Below are 25,119 nucleotides of genomic sequence, written 5' to 3'. Positions count from 1 at the left end.
TAAATGGGGCTGTCATCAAGATATTTTAGGGAGAAAAATAGACAAAAAGGTTAAGGAGGTATTGCCACACCCATGGAGTAAAGAGTAGGGTCAAGGGGGTATTGCCACACCAATGAAATAAAGAGTAGGGTCAAGGGGGTATTTCCACACCCATGAAATAAGGGTAGTGTCAAGGGGGTATTGCCACACCCATGGAATAAAGAGTAGGGTCAAGGGGGTATTGCCACACCCATGGAATGAGGGTAGTGTCAAGGGGGTATTGCCACACCCATGGAATAAAGAGTAGGGTCAAGGGGGTATTGCCACACCCATGGAATGAGGGTAGTGTCAAGGGGGTATTGCCACACGCATGGAATGAGGGTAGGGTCAAGGGGGTATTGCCACAACCATGGAATGAGGGTAGTGTCAAGGGGGTACTGCCACACCCATGGAATAAAGGGTAGTGTCAAGGGGGTATTGCCACAACCATGGAATGAGGGTAGGGTCAAGGGGGTATTGTCACACCCATGAAATAAAGGGTAGGGTCAAAGGGGTATTGCCACACCCATGGAATGAGGGTAGGGTCAAAGGGGTATTGTCACACCCATGGAATAAAGGCTAGTGTCAAGGGGTATTGCCACACCCATGGAAAAAAGGGTAGGCTCAAGGGGGTATTGCCACACCCATGGAATAAAGGGTAGGGTCAAGGGGGTATTGCCAAACCCATGGAATAAAGGGTAGGGTCAAGGGGGTATTGCCACACCCATGGAGTAAATGGGTGACAAGTGTTTTATTTTCTGTATGATCCATGACAAAGCAATTATTCTCACAAGAATATACATTTTTATTAAAATGTAAAAGACTACATGGGTTGAAATTACTAATAAGTCAAACTGATGGCACTGAGAGTTTTATTAATACCTACCTGTGTTTTCAAATAAATCCCTGGTTTTAAATAAGTTCACAAGCGGCTTTGGTACCTCATATACTATATTATCCATTGTGAGCCAAATGAGTATACAGACTTGCCAAGCTTAAAATTCTAACAGTTTTATGCTTTGACTGCATTCAACAGGGTCCCCCTCTCCCCACAAAATACTAAATAAAACAACCCCAATGAAGTATCCAAATGACCACCATTAAAACAGAGCAAAGTCATAATTTTGTAAAAACCACCATTTCACAAATAGAGTCAGATTAAATACTGCATGGTTTTTACATAACCAATAACATTACATAACCAATTTTTAAAGAAAATATTCTGTGTACAGTATTGCTTTTGTCCCAAACATTTTCAAGAATCATAATTTCCTAATAAAATCGCATTGCTAGTTAAGCTTTTGGAGAATTGTTGACACTAATTTCTGCATATCACTTGCTCGTCTTCTGCCTGTCTCCAGTACTTCCTCATGATTGGCTGGCTGTTCGTTATCGCCATAGCCAAGCACTGCAATGTTGGTAATTAGTGATATTCCCAGTACAGTGACGCCTGCATGCCTAGCCACAGACACCTCGTGCACCGTGCTCATGCCAATTGCATCCACGCCAGCCTGTGGGTTGAAAAGTACTGTGAGCTGTCACTCTGTGCATGGGGTGCATTTAAAGAGCCCTTGTCAGCCAAGCCTTTGTTATTGTTTTCATTAAATATTGACAGACATTATGTACAGAAATCTCAAAAGAATCACCTAAACTCAAAGTTCTATACTGTGTTCACCAAATCCAATTGAAATCGGCATTTTACTAGTAGATAAAATCGCAGCAGGGAGCTTCTTTCAGCAGTGAACATCATCATGTTTTTCGCGTCCATTATTGTATCATTATCACATTCTCAGGTTAGCGATATCATTATTATTACAGAGCTCAAGCAAAGCTCAAAGCACACATCACCAAGAGAAAAATGATTGCTAAAAAATTGTGTGACAGCAAATCTAGAATTTTTCCTTTTTTGGTCACAATCACGTGCACTATAATGGTCGTTTTGGAATAATGCTATTTATTTTGACTTGCTTTAATTAAATCACCATCATCATCATTAGAAACAGAGACATAACAAACAAATTATACCACTTCATCATGATTACAATCATCAACACTGAATAATCACTTTCACATACTCTATCACATACTCTATCTTGTGTATTATCATCCACCATCACAACTTTCATCGTCATTATCATCATTATATCATGAACTTCATATTCTATTATGTAAATAATAAACGTCACATCACCTCCATCACTATCATCTATGCCAAACCAGACAGCTTACATTTTGCAGAAACCTGCATTCCGCTGGTGTCTCAAAACAAGGGCCAACTTGTGCACAATATACTCCATTACGAGTAAAATCAGCAAATCCAAGCTCCGATGCCGTCTCTAGGGCCAGCTTCTGTAAGTCTTTATTGTAGGCATCTGACAGGGCAGGAAACCTCAATCCAAACCTACACAAGTAAACTTTGAGATTTAATTAAGATTTCATCTCCATATCATGCAGTTACCTATTTCCAAATATATTTTGTCAATTTAATTTTGCAAGTTTTCAAAAGAGTGGTGTCACAAAATCCCCCTCCTTGTGAAGTGACCTGTTTTTAAACACATCTATTTTAAAAGACACTGCTTTAACCTGTCTAACATTTGTCTGTCTGTCCGTCTGTCTGTCTGTTGGCCTGTCTATCTGTATTTCTGTCTCCTTTTCTACTTATTGCCTCAATTGCTCCTTTTCTATGTAAGGAGCAATTAACTAGCAAAAAACATGACTTGAATTCCAGGCAGCTCTCTTGTACAGAGTGAGAAAGGTTAGCTCACCTAACAGTGATAAACAGTCTACCCTACCTGGAATCATTACAGCCACGCAATGGACTAAGTCCAGTCAAGCCAGCCAAGTTGATGTGATCCTTTATGACCATGATATCACCAACATTCCAGTCTTGGCGTAAGCCACCAGCAGCGTTGGTAACCACCAGGTGTTTTATGCCAAGATGTACCATCACACGCACTGGAAGAGTGATCTATGACATGAAATCCAGCCTTTAGGATGCAAGTATCCAGCTTTTGATATCCAGTTTGAAGCATGCAATCAAGTATTCAGGTGAATACACAGGGATGGTGGGCAGGTTGTGCGCAGAGGGGAGGGGGATTTTGTGCAAAGGGTATGCACCCCCCACCTCCCCCTTGGCGGAGAAAAAGTGGGTCATTTCTTATAAAGGAACCTTTAAATACTGTGCTATTTCCATATAAAACCTATGACCACGCACACCTTTAGCCAGTCCTGGGTACACGCCTGAGCATTCACCTTGGAAGTATGGTAAGATTAAATCAATAATTTCCTTCTAACTTATCTAAAAGTTTGACTCTACATAAACATTCCTCAAATTGTATAATTACAATTAAAAAAAATCTCATTCTTAGTGCCCACCCTTGTCTCTCACTAGTCCCCAACTGGGCAAACTTTGAAATATACCTGATTTATTTATTTATTTTAATTATAAGGCTTCTATCACTATAACACATATTGAAGGTTGACACAACAAAGCATGGCTCCAACTCAAGTGTAACCCTTAACTGAGATTAGACAGTCTCCTGCTGATCTTATCAAACCCTGGCCAGCTCCCTGTGAGGTCCAGGAAATTGACACAACAAAGCATGGCTCCAACTCAAGTGTAACCCTTAACTGAGATTAGACAGTCTCCTGCTGATCTTATCAAACCCTGGCCAGCTCCCTGTGAGGTCCAGGAAATTGACACAACAAAGCATGGCTCCAACTCAAGTGTAACCCTTAATTGAGATTAGACAGTCTCCTGTTGATCTTATCAAACCCTGGCCAGCTCCCTGTGAGGTCCAGGAAATTTTCTTTCCCTGATTTAATCTCTAGAACATGGGGATCCATAATCTGCCAAGTGAAATGGTGGGTGTGGGGAGAGATTGTATGGGCCATCTTGGCAAAGTGCTAAAACCACCCTCTTATCTGTGATGCACAAAAGGATGATGATGGTGACTTACCTGGCCTGGGTCGTAACCCTCGTACAGGTGAGTCCGCCCTTGCATCATGACGACAGTGGTGCCATTGAGACGACCAAACACTAACTGGCCCTGATGTCCAGGAACTGAAATATGTAATGTCCAGAAAATGACATTAGTTCAACTGTATGCTCTGATATTGAGAAGGGTCTCATGATGACAGTTGTTCCATTGAGATGACCAAACAATAACTGGCCCTGATGTCCAGGAACTAAAATAAGTAATGTCCAGAAAATGACATAAGTTGAAATGTATGCTCTGATATTGAGGATGTAGTCCTACTTTTTTGCAGATTGTGGGTACCTCTAGTAACTGTGTCTCAATAGGTACCTGTGCTTCTAGGGAACTGGGGAATCTTCTCATATGGTATGACGGTCTTTTCAGTGACTAGATCTCCTAAAGATGAGAGCCCTGAGCCACAGATGACCCCTATCGTAGGCTGATAGCTGGTCTGGTTACGGATATTTTGACAAATTGCATCAACCTCATCATACTTGTGGCTGTACTCATGTCTGAAAATGAATAGATCATACAGTCCAGTCTGTAATCAAGTAATAAATGCATAATATTTATTTATTCATATATTATATTTTATTAGTTTTGCCTGCAACTATTGTCCCAACCCTTTTCTTGAAGTACGCAGCTGCTTTGTCTCCTATTATCTTTGTTCTACAAAGGAGTTCTTTTGTCTCTATTCTTCTCGTTCTTTGTGTCAAGGTGCGGATATTGTTCATTTGCCCAATCAAATTGCAGCTTGTAAGAGCTGCGTACTGACCCTTTTCTTGCAGTGTGCAGTAGCGGGTGTTTTACCTTACTTCATGTTACAACATTGCACAGAGCCGTAGCAGGCCTCGACAGATTGGGGGGGGGGGGCAGGGGTCACAAAACAGAAACATTCAGAAAATACTAAGGGGGTACAGCCACACCCTGCTACGGCCCTGTTGCAACAGTCACTACAACAGTCTCAACCTGCTACAATAATATTTTTGACAAAAACTGTAAGATTCTGTTTTTTTGTTTTGTAAAATTGTTTGTTTTCCATAGTCATTCTTGCTCAAATTGGCATGTATGCAAACCGTCCTTCTTGAAATTGCACTCCAATTACCCAATATTACTTTTGTCCCTTCCAAATCCCCCTTAGACCAAACAGTGCCCCTCTGTTCTAGCCCTACCACAACCCAACCCAACCCCCCAGGGAACATTCTTTATTCTATTCTATACATAATAAATAAACCCCCAACCCCCAGAGAACATTCTTTATTTTATTCTATACATAATGAATAAACCATACACAAATAATTAATTGATTTTTTTAGTACTCTTAGCTAATTTGCATTCCCAGGGTTTTTCAAATAATTAATTGATTTTTTTAGTACTCTTAGCTAATTTGCATTCCCAGGGTTTTTCAATTGTGTGATGTGTCTTGTTCTATGGAAACTCAGGCGTGAAGTCTTTGTCCAAGTGTTCAAGATTAACCCAGTACAGATGTATTAGTACTCAAATAAATAAAAAGGTGATTGATTGACTAAAGGTAGGTTAACATAGAAAAAAACCCTAAATAAATGAAATTATTTTAATTGAGATTTAGCACCTAACAGTATAACTTAATTGATATATCAACTTCTCTCAATTGGCAAAATGAAAGTTTATTTTTGCATAATAATGCGCTTGTAATTAATTCAAGAATAAAAAACTAAAGACTGTAAAATGATCAGTCTAAGAAAGTTCAATTTCTCAGAATTATTAGTCTCTCAAGCTGCTTTGACCCAAGACAAGTCCCTTTACCCAGCGTGGAATCGACACATAAACAAATAGATGTACAGCAGATGCGGCACAAACGGAGTTATGGAGTTCAAATAGAACGACGCATTAACAGACGCTAACCTGCATTTTACATCGGTTATTATATCCAAATTTCTAGCAGGAATTGTAAAAAATCAAGGAAAAGTGGCTTAAAGTTGCTCTTTTCAAAATCGTGTAGACGTGTACACACTTTTTTTCTTGTAGTAAACAAATCCTGCTATGTTATTTTCTTGTACTTTAGCCCTCACATTAAATAACAAAACCAAAATCACAACATTTAAATTATAAACTGTTCGCCTTACCCTCTAGAGACAGGATTGAATTCACCAGACATTCTAGAACGGCAAAACAGCGGCCACGATTTGGAAGATTTGATCGTTGCGATTGACTAAATATCTTGGCGATGCTCATGCATATTTACAATCATTGCCTTATATGTACGTGAAATAGGCGTGTACAAGGAACAGTGTCACGGGTTTACTGTGGTATCAGAAGTCTATAATCACTCCGAAAACCGGTGGCATATAAATACAAAGTAGCTTTATCGTTGTCGGCCTTTGAACCGTTTAATGGCATCACATGTAATACGAAATTTCTACACTTTGGGTGGCGTTACATTGAGCAGTTGAGGGTAAATTTTAGCCTATTTTTTTTTCTTCGGGGGGGGGGGGGGGGGGATGAAACGGCGTACATCAAGATGTACGTGTTTTGCTTATTGATTAAAAAGTTATATTATTATTATTATTATTATTATTATTATTATTATTATTATTATTATTATTATTATTATTATTATTATTATTATTATTGTTATTGTTATTGTTATTATTATTATTATTATTATTATTATTATTATTATTATTATTATTACTACTACTACAAGAGTAACTGGGAAAACAAAGTGGCTGGTTCCAGATGACAGGCTCATTGCACACGGCCTAAACTTCTAGAATTATCTATATGATTATTCAGCTCAGATATACTATTCACAAAAAGGAGTTTTGCATGCAAACAAAATGCAGGGTGTGAAACGAAGAAGCTCAACATAGAAAGATAGAGTTTACTAATATCCTTCACAATTCAGGTTTCTGTGAGCAGTCACCATCGAGATGCAAATATCTGAATGTAAAAGCAGGGAAAACCATTCTCTTACCGTCTAGTTGTCGTGATGGTTCCCATCTTAATCAGACCTCTCTGTGCGTGAGTAAAAAAGAGATGAAGACGTGTACACACAAGTCCATACCGTGCTAGTAACTCGATACTGCTGTATCATTGGTTGTATCGGCTGCATATAGGGTGCGTTCGGCGGAAGCATTTCAAATCTGCATTTTGTCATGCAGATTTGAAATCCCTCCGCCAAACGCATATATGCGAATACATCGTCTAGTCCACAATTAAAAGGATTACTCACGCCGCTTTCGCCCACTCTTGGCATCGCGCCTGTTTTAATTAACCTAGTCGAGTCGACTACCGAACTCGGACTTACAAGGGGAATAAACGATTACGTTGAGTGTTATCGGGAAGTCGGAAACGCATTTGGTAGATACAATGGGCATTTAAAACTGGTCAAGTGACAATAAGGCTTTGTAATATGGCGGTACAAAATGTCAAATAAGCGTTAGCCAAATGCATTGACTGTATATGTTTGTTCGACACTAAACTTCTAATCGCATTACTTTCGTTTCATGAAAGCGATATACCTATAGCGTTTTTTACACGACGTTCTAAAGGGCTAAAGCCCCGATGACGGTGAAGGACGAAAATATTAAAGGTACATTTCATTAATCTTCACAGGAAATTATAAGATGGTAGTATGAGAGCTTTCTTAGGATCTTAGCTCGGATACCGAGCACACAAACCATCTTTAGATCGCTTACATCTCAGCATAATTCATTTTTAATCTTAAGCTCTTGTTGTCGAACCCACGCGTATGAATGACGGCTAAGACCCTGGTCGTGCTGTGCATGATTCACTAGTTCCCAAAACACGCTAGCATAAAAAAGACCCCGATATTTTTCACTCTACGTCTTCAGCATGCTTTGCGTGGCGTAACTGAATAAGGTAGGCCTGGAACACCTCCCCATTAATGCGAGGGTGCCACTGATCCCGGAGGGTTAACTCCTTATATTCATCGGACGGGGATCATCGTCGTATCTTTTAGGGTGTAAATTTGGAGCCTTGGGTATCTTTTAGGAGTGAAAATGAAAATGCCCAGATTTTTTTTATCTCGGTATCTTTTAGGGTGCTATTTATGAAAGAGCATTTTAATGCATTTAAAACAACGTGTCAATCTTCCATTAGAGTTAGTTTTAAATAAACGTTTTTTTTTACAAATTATTTACATTTGTTTGAGGCATCTTTTAGGGGGTAAATTCTTGCCTAACCTCGCCCACTTTAGTATCCTTTAGGGTTAAAATATAACCAGACCACGCCCACTTTAGTATTTTTTAGGGTTGTTAAAAAAAACCCGACGATGATCCCCGTCCGTTTGATATCGGAGTACCCCCCGGGCCTCTGATACCTCTGTATTGCAGAGTTCGCTAGACAGATAGCGTTGCTGGGGCCGAAATCTCCAGCCGATCGGCTTTAGCTGCCATACACGGTGTCTCAGCGTATGTCCGGAAGTATGGTCTATTTTTTCTATTTCATGTGATCTGACTAGATTCGTCGGCTAATGGGCTCATATTTTCCCACTCCACTTTCTTTCCTTTTGACAGTATTTTTGCTTGTCTAGGGGGTGCGCGGGGATGGGATTGGGTACAAGGGGTGGGGTTATTGAAAGTCTACGTGTAGCCGCTTACTTGCGAAACACAAGTCAGAAGCTTTACATACGAAATGCTCTGGAAACAATGCTTTAAAACATATTATGAGCTTTATCGTCATAACAAAATAAAATAGCTATCTATGACTTCCTGTCTATTTTTGCGTGTGCGATTCTCTTTAGTACCTGTAGAGTATTCGTCTATATTAGAGCTTTCAGTTCAAAAATACCGATAACTACACGGAGTCCGGATGCAACACGATCTTCACGTGAATTTCCGCTAAGGATGATTTGAAGACTGCTTCTTAACATTCACATGAGACTAATACTGTCACCACACGTCCTTTCTATGTTATTCCTTTGTCATTTGATATTCTGACAAAGCGACCCGTTTTAAATGTCCCCATTTTTAAGGGAATGATGAGGGGCGTGAGTTTGCTCGTCTAGATTAAGGTATGTCCATTATAGTAAAGCCATGCCTACCACTCTTCAGCCACTCTCCAGCCACTCTTCAGTAACTCTCCAGCCACTCTTCAGTAACTCTCCAGCCAGTCTCCAGCTACTTTCCAGTGACTATCCAGTAACTCTCCAGTCACTCTCCAGTGACTGTCCAGCCACTCTCAAGCCACAATCCAGTGACTCTCAAATGAATCTCCAGTGACTCTCCAGCCACTCTCCAGTGACTCTCCAGATGGATATTACTCCCATGAGGGGTGGGGTAGGGAAGTACTTAATAATATTAACATTTTCATGTGTGGGATAGAGGCACCAGTTGGCCCAGGGGGGAGGTGGAGTGGGGATGGTCCGCAGTGTCGTCCAAGTTCATCCTCTCGCTAATGTCAAACATCGTCTCGTGATGGGTGGTGTAGTGGCCCCGTTGGCCCATGGGGTAGGGGGTGGAGGGTCCAGTCACTCTCCATCGTCTGCTGTGTCATCCCAGTTCATCGTCTCGCTCATGTCAAACACCGCCCCGTGGAGGGTGGGGTGGCTGAAGTACTGATTAGACACATCAACCGACAGCTCACGTGATCCAACTTCATGCGTCAAGACAAGCGACACGATTGGTCGAGATTTGTTTATCACCATGACAACCTGGTCACCATCGTCACTGAGGACGCAGCTGGAGACTGGAAGGTCCGGAGTGAACGATGCGATCGGACACCCCGTGATAACGTCCCACAGGCACACGCTACGGTCCCTGGCCCCCATAGGGACGTAACTCAGAAGTCTTCGCCCGTCACGTGACAGAGAAAGTCCTTTGATTGGCTCTGTGTGGCCGCCCAATTGGTGCTTGAATTCACCGGTGTTCAGATCGTAGATACGCATGGTTTCCCCTGAGCCGCTACTTCCGGTTACCACCATGCGCATGCTCTCACACGATATAGCCACTGACCAGACATTTAAGCCTTGTCCAATCACATGCTTGACTGTCCCTGACGTCATATCCCACGTGACCACTGACCTGGAAGAAGTAATGCAAACAAATCCAATCTTAAACAATGATTCCTTTCATGAGAGAAAGCGCGAGGTGAGAGCTAGAGCTGAGTGGGGGGAACCAAGACCTGAATCGTATGAAATGAAAATCCTGATATTCGCTCCATAAAGCCAAAAGCTTTTATTCCAAAAAATAACAGAAGGGTAGATGTGCTGCCTGCGCGAAATATCCCCTGCGCGAAATATCCCCTACGCACTTATCACCTTTTGCTTATAATATCCTTTTTGACGACCCCGTACTATCGCCCCTCTTTAGGGGTCCACACGCGTGTCTTTCAAACTACCCTCCCCTACCACCCCTCCCCCCTTATCCTGGATTCGACTCGCGTGACACTGTCGTTTTGTTTTGTTTCGTATACTGAAATATCATTTTGGAAAATACCATTATCGTAAGATACTGCACTCCACAAATAAAACAATGCAGTATTTCATTTTAATATGAATTCGGGTTCACACCAATTTATTTAGTTCGCTATACTGGAATGTACAATTTTGTTTGCATCAGAAAAAAATCCAAAAAAAGTTATTGACGACCCTAGCCAAGGTGAGCGCAAGTTTAAAATATCATTTGCGGCTTAGTAGGAACGCGACTCCTATTGACTAAGGTATACTTGGCTCTAGATGGAAGAACCTTAAAAATGTCCCACCCCCACTTGGGGGTTGTAGGGGGGGGGGGGGGGGGGTCAGTAAAAGACTCGGTATCAAGTCTTCAAAAGTCACAAATTGTTTTCTTCTAACCTGTGGGAGCGATCAAGCCGTATGACATCCACAAGGTACGCCCCATTATGGCTGATATCCGCAACAGCCAGCTGAGGAAAACTGCCCTCCATCTCCAAAGCAAAGCGCTTTCTCCTTTCCTTGATATCCCATACCAGCAGCGGAAAACTCTCGCACGCGCATACCGCCACTGCGCCATTACCGCTGACCATGATCGTCTCAATGATCGCCTTCTGCCCGGCCTTTAGTTTCGCCACAGGCTCCCCGGTCGCTAGGGACGCTAGCTTCATGTAAAGACGATCCTTGGACAGCACGAGGACGTGTGTGTTGCCCACCAGAGCGCAGTCGTTGAATTTTCTCGTTCTGGTTTGGTAGCGGGGGTTTACGTGTGGACTTTCAGCTAGACGAATAGCCAGATCTCGACGTTTGTAGAGAGAGCTGGCGTGCCGGTTAACTTTTTCTGTTTTAGTGTTGAATTCCGAGCGCATTTTCTTGACGAGTTTTCCTTCTTGTAGGTCGACCAGCGCGAGTTTGGCCCCGGAGCGAATGACTGCACGTGTCTCGTCGACAACCAGTACCTCATCAGCCTCGGTTCCGATCAGTGTTCTGATTGGTTGGCAGTTGCTGACGTTCCATACGCAAATAGGACCTATAAATGAGTTATCAAGACAAGCTTTACACAAAATTAACGTATTTGCGATTCTTATAGGTTTTACAAGTTCTACTTAAAATTAACTTATTAGCGATTCATTTAGGGTTTTTCTAAGCTGTCATTTTTACGCTGGTTTTATTTAGGACTTGAGGACCACTTGTTATAAAATTACCTTAGAGAAAGCTCGCTAACATGAATTTTTGCACGTAATTTGAAGCGACTTGTAATAATTGGCTTACCATGAGCACGTGGTTGTTATGTTGCTATTTGCTTACTTTCGCTTTAGAAGTGCGACACGTGACTTGGAGACCCTTCCGCTATTGGCTTACGGTTAGCACGTGACTTTGTGACCCTCCGCTATTGGCTTACCTTAAGCACGTGACTTGGTGACCCTCTGCTATTGGCTTACCTTTATCACATGACCTGGTGACCCTCCGCTATTGGCTCGCCTATAGCACGTGACTTGGTGACCCTCCGCTATTGGATTACCCTAAGCACGTGACTTGGTGATCATCTGCGATTGTCTTACCTTTAGCACGTGACTTGGTGACGACTTGTTTCTGCACAATGCTCTTGATAAGCATGAGATGCTCAATACTATTATCACCCTTGTTGTCTTCAAAGTCAACGTTGGCAGACTACGAAAAACAGCCATAGAAAGGAATTACCAGCCATAAAAGCACACAAAGTCAAAATCACGCGTATTACCGCTCATACACAAGGTCAGGGTCATGCACAAAGTCAAGGTCATACACAAGGTCAAGGTCATGCACAAGGTCAAGTCATACACAAGGTCAATATCATATACAAGGTCAAGGTCATGCACAAGGTCAAGATTATAAACAAGGTCATACACAAAGTTAAGTTCTTACACAAAATCAAACACAAAGTCATGTTCATACACAAGGTCAAGGTCATACAAAAGGTCAAGTTGATACACAAGGTCAAGGTCATACACTGGCCTCACCTCTTCCCGCTCTAGGTCCCAGACCCTGACGAGCTTGTCGTCAGACACGGTCACTATGATCTTCATGTCATTAGTGACGATGTGCGTGATGGCGGTGGTGGGCGGGTGCCTGATCACGTTTCGCTCCTTGGTCGCAGTCTCCACATTCCAAACACTAACGTCGTTATAGCAATTGGCGCAAAGCATGAACCGACCATCCCCGGTCACGGCAGGGTACAGAATATCAGGGCCCAGCACGTGCAGGCAATTCAAGGACCCCAGGTCGAACACCCTTAGGTTGAAGGACTTCTGTGATGATACAATAAGTTGACCGTCGTTGAAAGGACTAAGGATTAACGTGCTTACGACGTCGGGCGAGTCGGCTCCGAACGCTTCGATCGTTTTCGGGAGCTCGAGGTTTGACAAGTCGAAGACTCGAACGTAGCGTTCGGAAGAGCTCGCGAAGGCGACGTGGTTTTTCAGGCTCGCAATTCTGTCGTGAACGTAGTCCTCGTCTTCGAATCTCTTGAGCTGGCATCGCTTCGAAAGATCAACAATCTTAACAAACGTGTCCAGAATAGCGACGAGGATATTCCCATGATCCCCTGCAATCGTGATGGGCGCCGGGGGCGTTGCTCCTTCTAGATCATTCTCCATCTTACCTGTGTTGAGATCCCACGACTGGATCGCCCCCCGGAGCGACGCTACAGCGTATTTCTCATCGGAATAAAACGCAATCTGTCCAACCTCGGAAGATGTCTCAATGGACTTCAATACGTGTCCACTCAGAACATCCCATAATTTTAATACCTTACCGAGTGTTCCAGAAAGCGCCCTGGAACTGTCTTTGCTAAGAACAAGCGAGCCGTAGAGGCCTGGTAACGAGTGAACAAGTTTTCCACCAGGCCGAGTAAGACACGCAATGTTTGGGATGAACGAGGCGTTGATTGGATGATGCGCTTGTCTTAGCAACCGCGCGATAACGTCCGAGGGGGAACGAGGCGAGGAGAGACGGCCGATTAGTTGAGCCGGAAGTTGGTCAGCGGATATTGTCAGAGCGTCACGTGACAGCTGTAAGGTCTCGCAGACGAGTTTAATGTCCTTGTCTGCCGGAAAGACCCCGAGCGCGTCCGCGAAGTCTTCGAGAAGGTGTCGTGGCGACGTCGCGCTTAGCTTACTCGACAAAAACTCGAGATTACACAAGGCGTGCTGCTTTAGTTTCTCGACATCGTTCGAGTTAATGAGGTGATAAGGAAGTTCGTTCAACTTTCTCAGGTTGTATACGGTCGGGCTGAACTTGTACGGTTGGGCGGACACGTGCCGATTTTTCAGCCCACCTTTGCCGTCATCCTTTTTAGCTCCCTGAGACCAGCGACCGTGGAAAAAATCCGCCAAAACAGAGTGCACCGTCTTCAAGTCCATATCATCTGAGGTCAGATATCTCTTCGTGGCGACCTCGTGAAATTGTCGGTGATACCACGTCACCACCCGAGCACCGTCCGTACCACGCTCGACAACGTACGAGTTCAACTCGGCGCGTATTCTGGCCCACAATAACGGAGGTATGCGTCTAACAGGCGGCGTCCAGTACTGAAAGACCTCGTCCAAGACCTCCTCATCGCAGCTCAGGATATCTTCGAGCTCGGGCTCGCTCAGACCGTGTTTGGCTGCCGTGATATAAGCAAGTGCGTGTCGTACTAAGACCGTGCCGTGACGCCTCTCCAAGCGCTTGAACAGTGCCTTGATCATACCTAGTGAAGAAGAGAAAGATAAGCGTGTCTCACACAATATCACATGGGCAATAAAAAACCAAAGTCCATTCTAGACTACACAGATAAACCAATAAAGCCTTTTCACGTAGGGGGTGCACAGTCATAGGTATAATATTGAAAACGCATTGTATTTAAAGATTCACCCAAAAGAAATGACCCACTTTTTGGCCGCGCCTGGGTGAGTGGGGGAGGGGGGGAACAAAAGGGAGATAAGGACAAGGCATAGCAATTTAGATATTAGCGAGCAAAGTTGGCTTTATAAGGAACCTCTATGCAAAAATTCAAGCTTACCGAAGTTAACCAGAACTTATTTTGGGAAAACTTGCCATTTTTTTTCTTTGTCCCACGTAGCCGTTTCCCTCTATGCGAGTTACAATGTACACGTACCTTGTACGTTTTTCTCGAGAACCGACTTTTCGAGTGGCGTGTAAGATTTCCACGTGACCGCGTGGTCATACACGAGCCTGAGGTATAGTGGAAGCGGACAGCGGTTAAACGCATTTAGCACAATTTTCCGCTGACTGTCAGTGAGCCTGCGGTTGTCATTGCTGAGCCAAGATGTCAGGATGTTACAGGCGACTTCCGAGGGGAGACTGGATACCTCCACAAAACAATTCGAGTCAAGAAGTAATTTCTGAAACGGAAGAAAGACAATATTTTACTCTTTCCAAATGTAACAAAATGACTAGACCTCAAAATAATAATAGAGTACTGCAAACTGTAAACGTAAAAAAAGTAAAACTGAAAAAAAAGGTGGAAAAATTTCAAACAAGACCGATGAGTACGTAATAGTAAAATGCGCGTATATCCGAGAAAATATCCTAATTATTTCGCGTTTTCCTTTTTCCACTTTAATGTTCGCGAGAATCTCTCTTTTGATCTCAGGACTTTTGATTGGTCTTACCTTTGACAGTAAAGAGAATCTCTTTTTTAATCTCAGGACTTTTGATTGGTCTTACCTTTCACAGTAAAGAGAATCTCTCTTTTGATCTCAGGACTTCTGAGTGGTCTTACCTTTGACAGTGAAAGGAATTTCTCTTTTGACCTCAGGCTTTCGATTTGTCTTACCTTTGACAAAGGAAAGAGAATCTTTCCTTTGATCTCAGGCTCCTGGTTGATCTTACCTTTAGCGCTGAGTAGCACACGTACTTCGGATCCTTCAGCGTGCTGACCAGCACGTACACGTGCTTGGGTAGTTTCCTTGGCAACCAGACCATCTGGTGTGCGTCATCAGTGGTGGTGAGCTGGTCCGCGGAGTCTAGAATCACTACAATTGGTCGGTTTGGTTTGGCCATTTTTAACCGGTCTTGAAACTCACGTAGCAAGTCTTGGTAATCCTTTGGACAAAAGATGGAATAATGGAATGAAGATTATTAAAAACTAACGCTTTAGCCTTTGCGCGCCCATTTTTCATACACTAGGGACGTGCGCTTTTTTACGCTTTTGAAACGTGTACCTTTTACGCTTTTGAAAAAAGAAACGCACCTTTTACCCTTTGAAAAATGCACCTTTCTTGCCCTTTTGAAACGTGCACCTTCTACGCTTGTGAAAAACGCACTTTTTAAGCTTTTGAAAAACGCACCTCTTACGCCGAGGATTTCCCTTCCCTCACCCAGTGGACGCAATTTCTCCGTCCCAGGCTTCGCTCGGTTGATCATAAGACTACCTCGCTACTCAATACAACGCAGTGTAAAAAAACATCCAGAAATATTTTGTACTTTTCTCCTGTAATCCGGCGCTGTTCGCATGGGCATTATGCAGCTGATGGCAAGCACTGGTTCTAAGGCACCTATAGGAGGGGCCCCAAAAGGCCACTGACCACGCCTCTGATGGCAAGCGCTGAATCTAAGGCACCTTATAGAGGGGCCCCAAAAGGCCACTGACCACGCCCCTGATGGCAAGCGCCGAATCTAAGACACCTATAGGAGTGGCCCCATGAGGCCACTGACCACGCCCCTGATGGCAAGCACTGAATCTAAGGCACCTGTAGGAGGGACTCCAAAAAGGCCACTGACCCCGCCCCTGATGGCAAGCGCCGGTTCTAAGGCACCTATATGAGGGGCCCAAAAAGGCCACTGACCACGCCCCTACCGGTAGATAACTCACCTGAGGCACTACTTTAGTGCTGGTCCCAAAAGCCTTACATAACTGAAGGCAAGCGCTGCGAAGAACAAGACGGATATTTGACGAGTCAGGAGTCGTCCCCAGGAACCGCAGAACTACAACAGGCTCGTACTCAGTCCACGACGGTACCAGCTTGGCTGTCATGGCAACCAGTGACGTCTTTCCGCAGCCAGAGTCTCCATAGAGGACCAATGGCTTTTGACCGGAGCCCGAGATATAAGTGCGAATTTTCTCTAAAATATCCTCTCGCCCGTGAAAGTTTTCACATTTTAGGTTACAGAAAGTCGCGTGCTGAGCTACCTCTTGGAATAAATGTTCTTTGTCTCGGACTTCGCCTGCTGCTCGCTTTGTTATGGCGTCTGTGATCTTCTTTTTCATGACATCGTAGAACTCCGTGCAGAGCTTTCCTAGGTACTGTCCGTGTGTCAAGTTACCCTCGGGTGTGACACCTTCCGATGTCCACTTGATGTCGTAAGAAAAGATATTCGATTTGTCGAGTGTCGAACGAATCTCACTTTGAAGATTCTTCAGTAGGTATTGAGCGGGCTTGTCGACTTCCCGAACTTGCGAGTTCTTACTTCGTTTCCGTTTCGCGACTTCGACAATGTCGATGAACTTAGCCGACTTCTCGCTTTTTATGTTGTCGCCGATATCGGTTATTGTACGTTTGAACCATAGCACTTTATCATTTGGCTGCGATGACTCGATGATTCCATGACGAATTTCATTCTCAGTCACTGAGAAATAAAAGAGAAATACAAAGGAAAAATGTTACTAAATGTCTTGGTTGGCAAAAAATGTCTCCCAGATAATTTAATAAGGGTAATGGAAAGTATTTGGAGATATTTCCGTTGGGTACCCGCCCCGTGTCTCTAGAAGATATATTCCAATTCACATTCCCCACAACTCTTTGCGATGCGCGCATGAAACCGAGGTCAGACGTCAAAATTGTAAACAGTTGGCGAAGCTTCTTTTTAACCTCGGTTTCACGCGCGCGTAGCAAAGAGTTGTGGGAAGATAAGGGGAAGCTGAAAGCACACAAGGCGCATATTCTGTTACCTGACATGAAGTATTTATGGGCCTCCTCTTTACTAAGCACCTTCTTTGCCGCGGCCCGCAATGTATTCTGGAGATTCAAGTAGACGTCCCACCATTCCCTCTGGGCCGTGCGACGAGCTTCCTTGTTAGGGGGGTCCACAAAAGCCGGGAACTGAGAGCTGATTGGCTGAAGCACGTATTCCGGGGGGACGGCGTTCTCGTCTAGTTTGAACCAGACGTCAAGGAGTTTCTTATCTTCGGTATTGTCCACAGCGCTGTAAAGTTTGTCGTATTCCGTGGAGAGGATCTTTGGCGGGAAAGGACGAAAGCCGTACTTTTGTCCAAAGAATGTCTGAGAGAGAGAGACAAAAGAACGAAAGGTTTCCCCTTAGCGTCCGTCACTCGAAGCGCTGCACAGAATTCCCTAACTGTTTTCTAATAGCTCCGAAACGCGGATGCTTTGTGCTATGAGCCTGCCTAGCAAGCGCAAGAAGACAGCGTTGAATGGCGAATAGGCCAGGTAACAAGCACAAGAAGACAGCGTTGAATGGCGAATAGGCCACGTAACAAGCGAAAGAAGACAGCGTTGAATGGCGAATAGGCCACGTGACAAGCGCAAGAAGACAGCGTTGAATGGCGCGTGAAGGGAGGCAGGGGCGGCGGAAGGGGAGGGGCAGGGGGCACCATCCCCCCTCACCTTTGAAAGTGGGGGGGGGGGGGGGGTAGCGCCCCCCACTTTTCTGAGCGGATGTTTCTTTATATATGAACGTTTTGTTAAACCAAGCGGTACATAAGCAAACGACAACAAATTTGTTGAACAGTTTAAAATCCCGTGCATAAAAACCTAGGTTATCCCCTGCGTTATAAATAGCGCTTAAAAATTTGAAACCACACCCACCCCTCCCCCCTGAAACCACCAGCCACCCCTCCCCCTGAAACTACTACCCACCCCTCCCCTAAACTTTCGCCCCCATTCCCCCCCACTTATGGGACCACTCCGCCGCCCCTGGGAGGAAATGGCTCACGAGGGCCCACGCGGAAAAGGACCTACTTCCCCTATCCTTTGCGCTTTCTACGTGGTCAACGACACGCGGAAAAGGACCTACTTCCCCTATCCTTTGCGCTTTCTACGTGGTCAACGACAAAACCGACAAAAAAAAGTCAGAAATCAAAAGTGTATAAAAGATGGTCTTTAACTATCTTCAGGTCCTTGGGCTGGAAACGGGATGGGAGCAGAGGGGTGCGTTTTAGAGGCTCCCTTTCAAAAGTCCAAATATACACTGTAGTCAATTGAAACCTCGCATTGTTATCTTACCACAAAGTTGGGTCCAGTTGAGAGCTTCTGGCATGCTTTTAGCTCACGAAGACAGAGCTCTGTGGTTGCGTGATCATCTGTGCTGGCGTCACGCACACCCCATCGCATGTCAACTACCTGGAACTCGTACCCATGCTCCTGGCAGAACTCCTTCAGCTTGGGATAGACGCGCTCCATCAGTGTGTTGCGCTCAGCTTGCGTGTCTAAAACAACGATATTGGTGGAGAGACTGTGTGATAAAGATTGCAAGCTCTGATTTGTGGAGAGATCGTGTGATAAGGAAACAATGCTCTGATTGGTGGAGAGACCGCGTGATAAAGCAGCGGCCGGATTGAGCATTCTCTAGTTTGATTTTTTTTTTTTTTGCAAAAACGGGTGCATGGGCAGAATGCATATGGAGAAAAGTTCCGGGGGGACACTCCCTAAGAAAATTGTACATATGCTCATCGAGAATATTAACCCTAAGGGATAGCAAAATGGGCGTGGTTTCTGTTTTTTCCCCGCTAAGAATAGCAGGTAAAACAAATGAATAACCAGCTTTCTGGGATTCATTAACGCCTGATTGAAATTTGATTAAACAGAAAGTCTTAAAAACTCTAACAGGAAGTGTGATTTGTAATTTTGGGGGGTCGGGTCCTCTGGTAGACACCCTAAGGGATAGCACTTGGGGCGACTTTTACACCCTAAGGAATAGCAGATTTCCAGAAGACCCTAAGGGGATAGCCCTTGGGGCGAATTTTATACCCTAAGGAATAGCAGATTTCCAGAAGACCCTAAGGGATAGCACTTGGGGCGAATTTTATATCCTAAGAAATAGGAAGAGCATAATATGTACATTGTTTAGGAAGAGTCCCCCCACGGGAGAAAAGTCTAATATTTGAGAAAGAACTGAATGATTTATGGTAATACGCACTTGAATTGACTAGTAAAACGCATGCTCACTGGCAGATGCACATTGACGTCATAGCAATGACGCCATAAAATAAGTCTAGAATTCTGCGCGTGACTGGAGCATCCAATGTTGTATAACGGTTTTTTTGAGTGACATCTACACCTATTTAAAACGTTGCACTTGAGAATCCACGGGTCGTAGCCCGCGGTGGCTCATGGGTGCCGTATAAAAGGTTGAATCGCGATCTTTGAAAACCATATTATTGTTAACAGGTACACAAACAAAAATACAATCATTTCTTAAACCTAAAGATTTTTTCCTTATTTGCTCATTTATGTGATACCCATGGGGCACTGCGATCTACGACACATGGATTCTCAGTATACACCCTTGGACCCGGTCCCCACGTATTCGTTATCCGCGACCTTTTTGTTCCTTTTTCAAAACGATCCGCGTCCACACGAAGCGTTTTCATTTTGATATGACCCGTCCCACGAAAACGCACATGCGTACTCGCGCGCCAAGTGGACTGGACCTGAGTTATTTTTTGAAAGGTTCCGTTTTCGTCCGTCCCCACGGCTACGAAAGGGTATCGTTTTCAAATTGTTCCGTTTTCGGTCATCGTTTTCGCGTTTCCGTGTGGAGGCCACCCGTATCCGCAACAAAAAAGTTGCGTTGTCAAACGAAAACGGATACATGGGGACAGGGTGTCTATCTGCGCACCCCTTTCTCGTTCAGAAAATTCTGGCCATCCCTCACCTACCAGTAAACGTAGAACTGGTGAAAATCCGCACAATCTTATCTGTGTTCGGAACCTTAACCTCCAAATTCCCCATGAACACTTGCGCGCGAAGTTCGTCGACCGTTTGAGGATCCCCACGCGCATGGGCACGTCTGTGTTTACGACCGCTGGTCCGTTCTTCTGCGGGCTCTTGCAACACGTTGGGGAATGAGCCGACTTTTTCCTTTGGGCGGCGTTCATCGTCCGGGAATTCAGACAAAATCGGCTCACTTTTCCACTTTTCTTTTTCTCGTTTAGCCGGTTGCAATCTACGTGGCTCCCGTTCAAGTGAGTGAATCCCCATTCCAGGGTCGTCTTTATGCTTAGCTATCGGGTTAATATCGACATTTATTGACCCCGGTGATAGCGCGCCTGTGCTTCGTGACAAATTATTTCCCTCCCTTTCACCAGTAGAATCCAGGAATTCAAGCGAGTGTACACGGCGGCCGTCAGAGTACTTTCCGTTGATCCCTTGTGACGGCTTTTTGTGTCTTTTGCCCAGTAACTGCTCAAGAGATGTCGTAGACTCTTTAACCAGTTCTGTGCTTGAGTGAAAGTCCTTTGTGGACGACTCGTAGTTTGGGAGAGAGAGTTGGAAGTCCTTAGTCGGTGATTCATAGTTCTCTGTGGCTGCCACTTCGTTAAGCCTGTTAAGGGATTGGTAGCTGCCGTGTTTGGTATCCCTGAATAAAGGACGAATATAAATCTCAATTACTAGGTATAATCAATTATACAAGCTCTTATGACTTTCTAAATAAACCATAAATATATAGCTAAATATACATTGAAAAACAAATACACAAGCTTATGATTTAATAAATAAACTATCAATATATAGCTGAATATATAGTTAAAACCAATATACAAGCTTATGACTCACTAAGCATACTTACATTAAAAAGAGTAGATATTTTCATAAAGTGTGATTATAAATCGTAGTTATAGCTCTAAGATTTGGCAGTTTTATGCTGAAAGCTGTTTTACAAGGTCAAAAGATAATGGTTATTGTATGGGACCTGGTGTGTAATGAGTCAACAATAATATAAAATTATTCAGAATTTGGAAGACATGATTCATACCTAAATCGAACCTTCCTTAAGCTGCGTCGTAAAGTATCCATATGTCTTTCGGTACACTTTCAGGATAATTATAGAACTCCGATGTAAAACTCCTTGAGTTTGAAATTTTTGTCAAAACAAAATAAAGTTAAACTTCACATGATGTATGTACGACTACTTTTCAACAATAAGCAAACATTCGAGGAGAATCACAGGATTACCAATGATGTTTGTAGATACTCTCCCTCCCCTGGACGGTGGTTATTTGGCAGGCAATTACACAGGGGGGTACGCACAGGGGGGTGCGCATTTCTTATTAACGAATCTTAAAATACTATGCTTTTTCCATATGATACCTATGCCTGCGCATCCCCCCCCCCAGCCAATCACAAAAATGCCTCTTAACTATTGGCGTCAGCCCCAAAACATATGACATCCATTGACAAGCAGATGTCACGACGAGTCGCGTCTCATGAGCTTTTACTCGATTCACGCCAGAGGGCGACAAAAAAAGAGATATTTCAACCAAAAAAACCCTTCTAACATAAAAACTGTTTTTTGTTGTTATTTTGCCGCCTAAAGCCGCAGAGCGCGCAGTTTGCCGCCCAAAAAGTCACGTGATATCTAAGTGTGAATCTTTTTATAACTTAACATCATTCCCCATTAACCTAACAAGGGAAATTTCTCCAATATGAGCACGTATTTTGGTGTGACATTACATCATTTCATAAACATCATAAAATCTGTTTCCGTAACTGTCACAAAAATAATTACTAAGTCTTTTCATGGAAATTATAATATCCGTCTTTATTAAACCCATAACTTTTTTCTGGGTAAATTTGGATACCACACAACATGAAATGACATGATAGACAGTTTAAAACTGAGTTTAGTCTTTTTTTTATAATTTTATTTATTTTTTACTCATTCGGACAAACAAAAAGCAAGTGCAATACAACAAGTGAGAATCGGTGTCAAACAGAAGCGCAGCACAAGTGAGAATCGTTCAAACACAAACGCAAGCGACACAAGTGAAAATCGGTCAAACACAAACGCAACACATAAAGTGGAAATCAGTCAAACAAACACAAGTGAGATAATCTGTCAAGCGCAACACAAGTGAGAACGGGTCGGACACGAACGCCAAGAAGACAAGAAATCAAGAAGTGTATCTTTTTATTGCTCTTGAACTAGCGTTTCAGTGGGAATCGGTAAAATTGCGTTTGTTTCGCATGCGTCCTAGCATAGTTAGTGAGAACCAGCCTCTAGGAGTCCAAAAAGACTCCTTCAATTTCCCTTATCATATTACACTTGAAAACATAGGAGAGGATAAATGAATGGCATTAAAACCCTACATCTTATCTTCCTATTTCTAAAAGCTTTTATAATGCCGCACTTGGAACCATTAATCCACTCGTGAATAAAAGGAGAGCATCATAGGATTTCTAAAAATGGGAAAAACATCGCGAGTGTGATACGTTAAAACCGATGGGCGTTATCCTCGGCAAAATAAATTTACACAATTTGCAATACAATTAAATAAACCCTACATGGATAGTAATTTTGGTGTGGTCAACAGCAATTATTACCCCTAAGGGATAGCACACTGGGCGTGGTCTATAGATAGCTCTTCCGTTAGGTACTGACAATAAAGGCGGAAGTATTGCGCTCAGTTGACTTGTGTTTTTTTGGTAAAAAAAGATTCGGGCGTTGGATCAACATTGGGGTAAGACCCCCTAAGGGATAGCAGAGAAAATTTTTGTATACCCCTAAAGGTAGATTAATGCAGAGTCTCCCCTCTCATATTAAAGCCGCATTGTCACCAGTTTACTTCCGGAGGTCCGACGGAAACCTCAACCGTTAAAAGACAAAAGAATCTATTAAAATCCGAGATATTAAACAGGCCATCCGCTCTAAATTATCAATCACATCCTCAAAGAAACTTCCAATAAACACACTGCTTTCAATATTTTGAAATATTTTTCCCGTTTTCCGTTAAAAATCATCGGATATTGTTACGTAATCGACCGGAAGTAAACTGGTGACAATGCGGCTTTAAATTTAATTTTATCCGAGTTCTATTAATCGTGTCTCACAGTAGCTCGAGTTGGCGGGGAGTTCGACTTTTCCGAGTAGCAATGAATCAAAATTAACTTCTAGGGAATACAATGTTAGCTTGAGTTAGCGGGGAGTTCGACTTATCCGAGTAGCAATAAATAAAAATTAACATCTAGGGAATACAATGTTAGCTTGATTTAGCGGGGGGTTTGACTTATCCGAGTAGCAACGAATGAGCATGACCAGGTGTCTACAATAATTGCAAACAGGAGTAGAGGTTAACACACCCTATTTTATTCCAGCGCAACAGACTTGGCTCGATGAGGTATTGTTATCATGATCCATTCTCAATTACAAAAAAAGAATTAGAACTTGGCGTTGAAGTGCATTTAAACCTTATTAAGCCCTTTTTATGAGGTTTAATGTCTTTTAATGAATGAAGAGTAAGAAATTAATAAGGTCCACTTGTGATGGCTCAGCATGTTATCCCGTGTGAGGAAGGTAGCATTACATTTTACCAGAAACGTGAAACAACTGTTTTCATAGAGAAGATCGCGGTTTTTGCTTTTTAAAGGTTATTTTTTTCTTCTAGATTATAATCGGGCAAGACTTATCATCCAATTGAGCTATATGTCATACAAGACACGGAAATGTATCATGCCATGAAATGTACATAACGGTTAGGTGAAATTCACTTACTAGCACACAAAAAACAACAATTTAAAACAACCTTAAAACATTCATTCATGGCGACATATGTTTTGCCTTGTTCTGAGTCATTAATTAAAGCGTCAATTATTCCGGAAACCAGAAATAGAATTCTCGCACACACGAGAAATTTAAAAGCTCGCTCGGGCGCAAAATGATCAATAATTATCCAAGCGGGAAAATAATTCTGCGCATTAAAATTCAAACACACGAAGATTCGCCCTAGTAAAAATTATCGCCAACGCCATCACAAAAAGTATATCCTTTGCAGTGTCCAAAATGCCAATATATTAGGAATGATCATGTTTAGCACTATAATGTATAATCAACTGAACTTACTTCAGCCCGAGTTTGATTTCCTTGGTATAAGAGCCACCGTCCAAATCGATCGACTTTCTCGATTTCGTTCCACAGCAGCCCATCGTGGTTTACTTGTTTTTCCCAGGCTTAGAGATCATCATTATCGCATGCCTTTATCCTCCCAGACGTCCATGGTTCCCAAAGGAACTCAAAAGAATACAAACCAGCCAACGTCAAATTGTCAACATTATGCGGAACCCATTCAAATGCTAAACCACATTGGCACTTGAAGGGTCTCCAAAAGAATCTCGGCTACGTTTTCTCGGAGCTTGAAAGTTTTGTTCTTTCTCTCTTGATCGTGAATTGTTTATTTTGGTAGTCGACTGGTCGTTCTCACGTCGTTAGCAGGGGAGTCTTGGGTCCAATTCGTCTCACTTATGCACTAAAATATGGACCACACTCTCAAAGGTTCCTCTCAAACCTCGACATCAATTTTAAGTGATGGATTTAAGAGATGATACTTCTTCGTGTAATGGGTCTGCTCGATGAGCTCGATCTCGCATGGCCTTTGCATGGAAGACTCTGTCGGGAGTCGGTCTGGACAATTTCCGAATAATATTACACGTGAAATTCGAGGCTGGGACGCGTATGCTAGGGGACTGGGCAAAGTTCCCATTTTATTGAGATATAATATATATTCCAAAA

At 43.1% G+C, this 25,119-nt stretch overlaps 2 protein-coding genes across 3 annotated transcripts; both read right to left on the bottom strand.

Annotated features, from left to right (window-relative positions):
* Nucleotides 1-802: 802 nt before the first annotated feature.
* LOC5512261 (purine nucleoside phosphorylase) lies at nt 803-6,254 on the bottom strand. The gene is made up of 6 exons (XM_001632531.3): nt 6,101-6,254; nt 4,326-4,507; nt 3,978-4,081; nt 2,811-2,986; nt 2,248-2,419; nt 803-1,529 (listed from the first exon to the last, which is right to left on the bottom strand). Exons 1-6 carry the CDS (start codon nt 6,130-6,132, stop codon nt 1,308-1,310), a joined length of 888 nt encoding a protein of 295 aa, XP_001632581.2. The 5' UTR covers nt 6,133-6,254; the 3' UTR covers nt 803-1,307.
* A 2,397-nt stretch (nt 6,255-8,651) lies between these two features.
* On the bottom strand, nt 8,652-24,592 carry LOC5512238 (NACHT and WD repeat domain-containing protein 2). 2 transcript variants are annotated; one of them, XM_048720792.1, is made up of 12 exons: nt 24,454-24,589; nt 21,370-21,461; nt 20,273-20,973; nt 18,618-18,820; nt 17,324-17,654; nt 16,247-17,001; nt 15,265-15,477; nt 14,528-14,774; nt 12,390-14,119; nt 11,952-12,060; nt 10,792-11,419; nt 8,652-10,021 (listed from the first exon to the last, which is right to left on the bottom strand). In XM_048720792.1, exons 2-12 carry the CDS (start codon nt 21,408-21,410, stop codon nt 9,469-9,471), a joined length of 5,511 nt encoding a protein of 1,836 aa, XP_048576749.1. In that variant the 5' UTR covers nt 21,411-21,461; nt 24,454-24,589; the 3' UTR covers nt 8,652-9,468. The 2 variants fall into 2 exon arrangements, with proteins under 2 accessions (XP_048576749.1, XP_032237526.2); XM_032381635.2 differs by lacking the exon at nt 21,370-21,461 and having other exon boundaries at nt 24,454-24,592.
* Between the last annotated feature and the right edge of the window lie 527 nt (nt 24,593-25,119).

This window comes from Nematostella vectensis, chromosome 13, assembly GCF_932526225.1.
Source record: "Nematostella vectensis chromosome 13, jaNemVect1.1, whole genome shotgun sequence".
NCBI classification, from domain to species: Eukaryota; Metazoa; Cnidaria; class Anthozoa; order Actiniaria; family Edwardsiidae; genus Nematostella; species Nematostella vectensis.
Note: the sequence above shows the minus strand (reverse complement) of the source record. Positions and strands in the feature narration are given on the sequence as shown.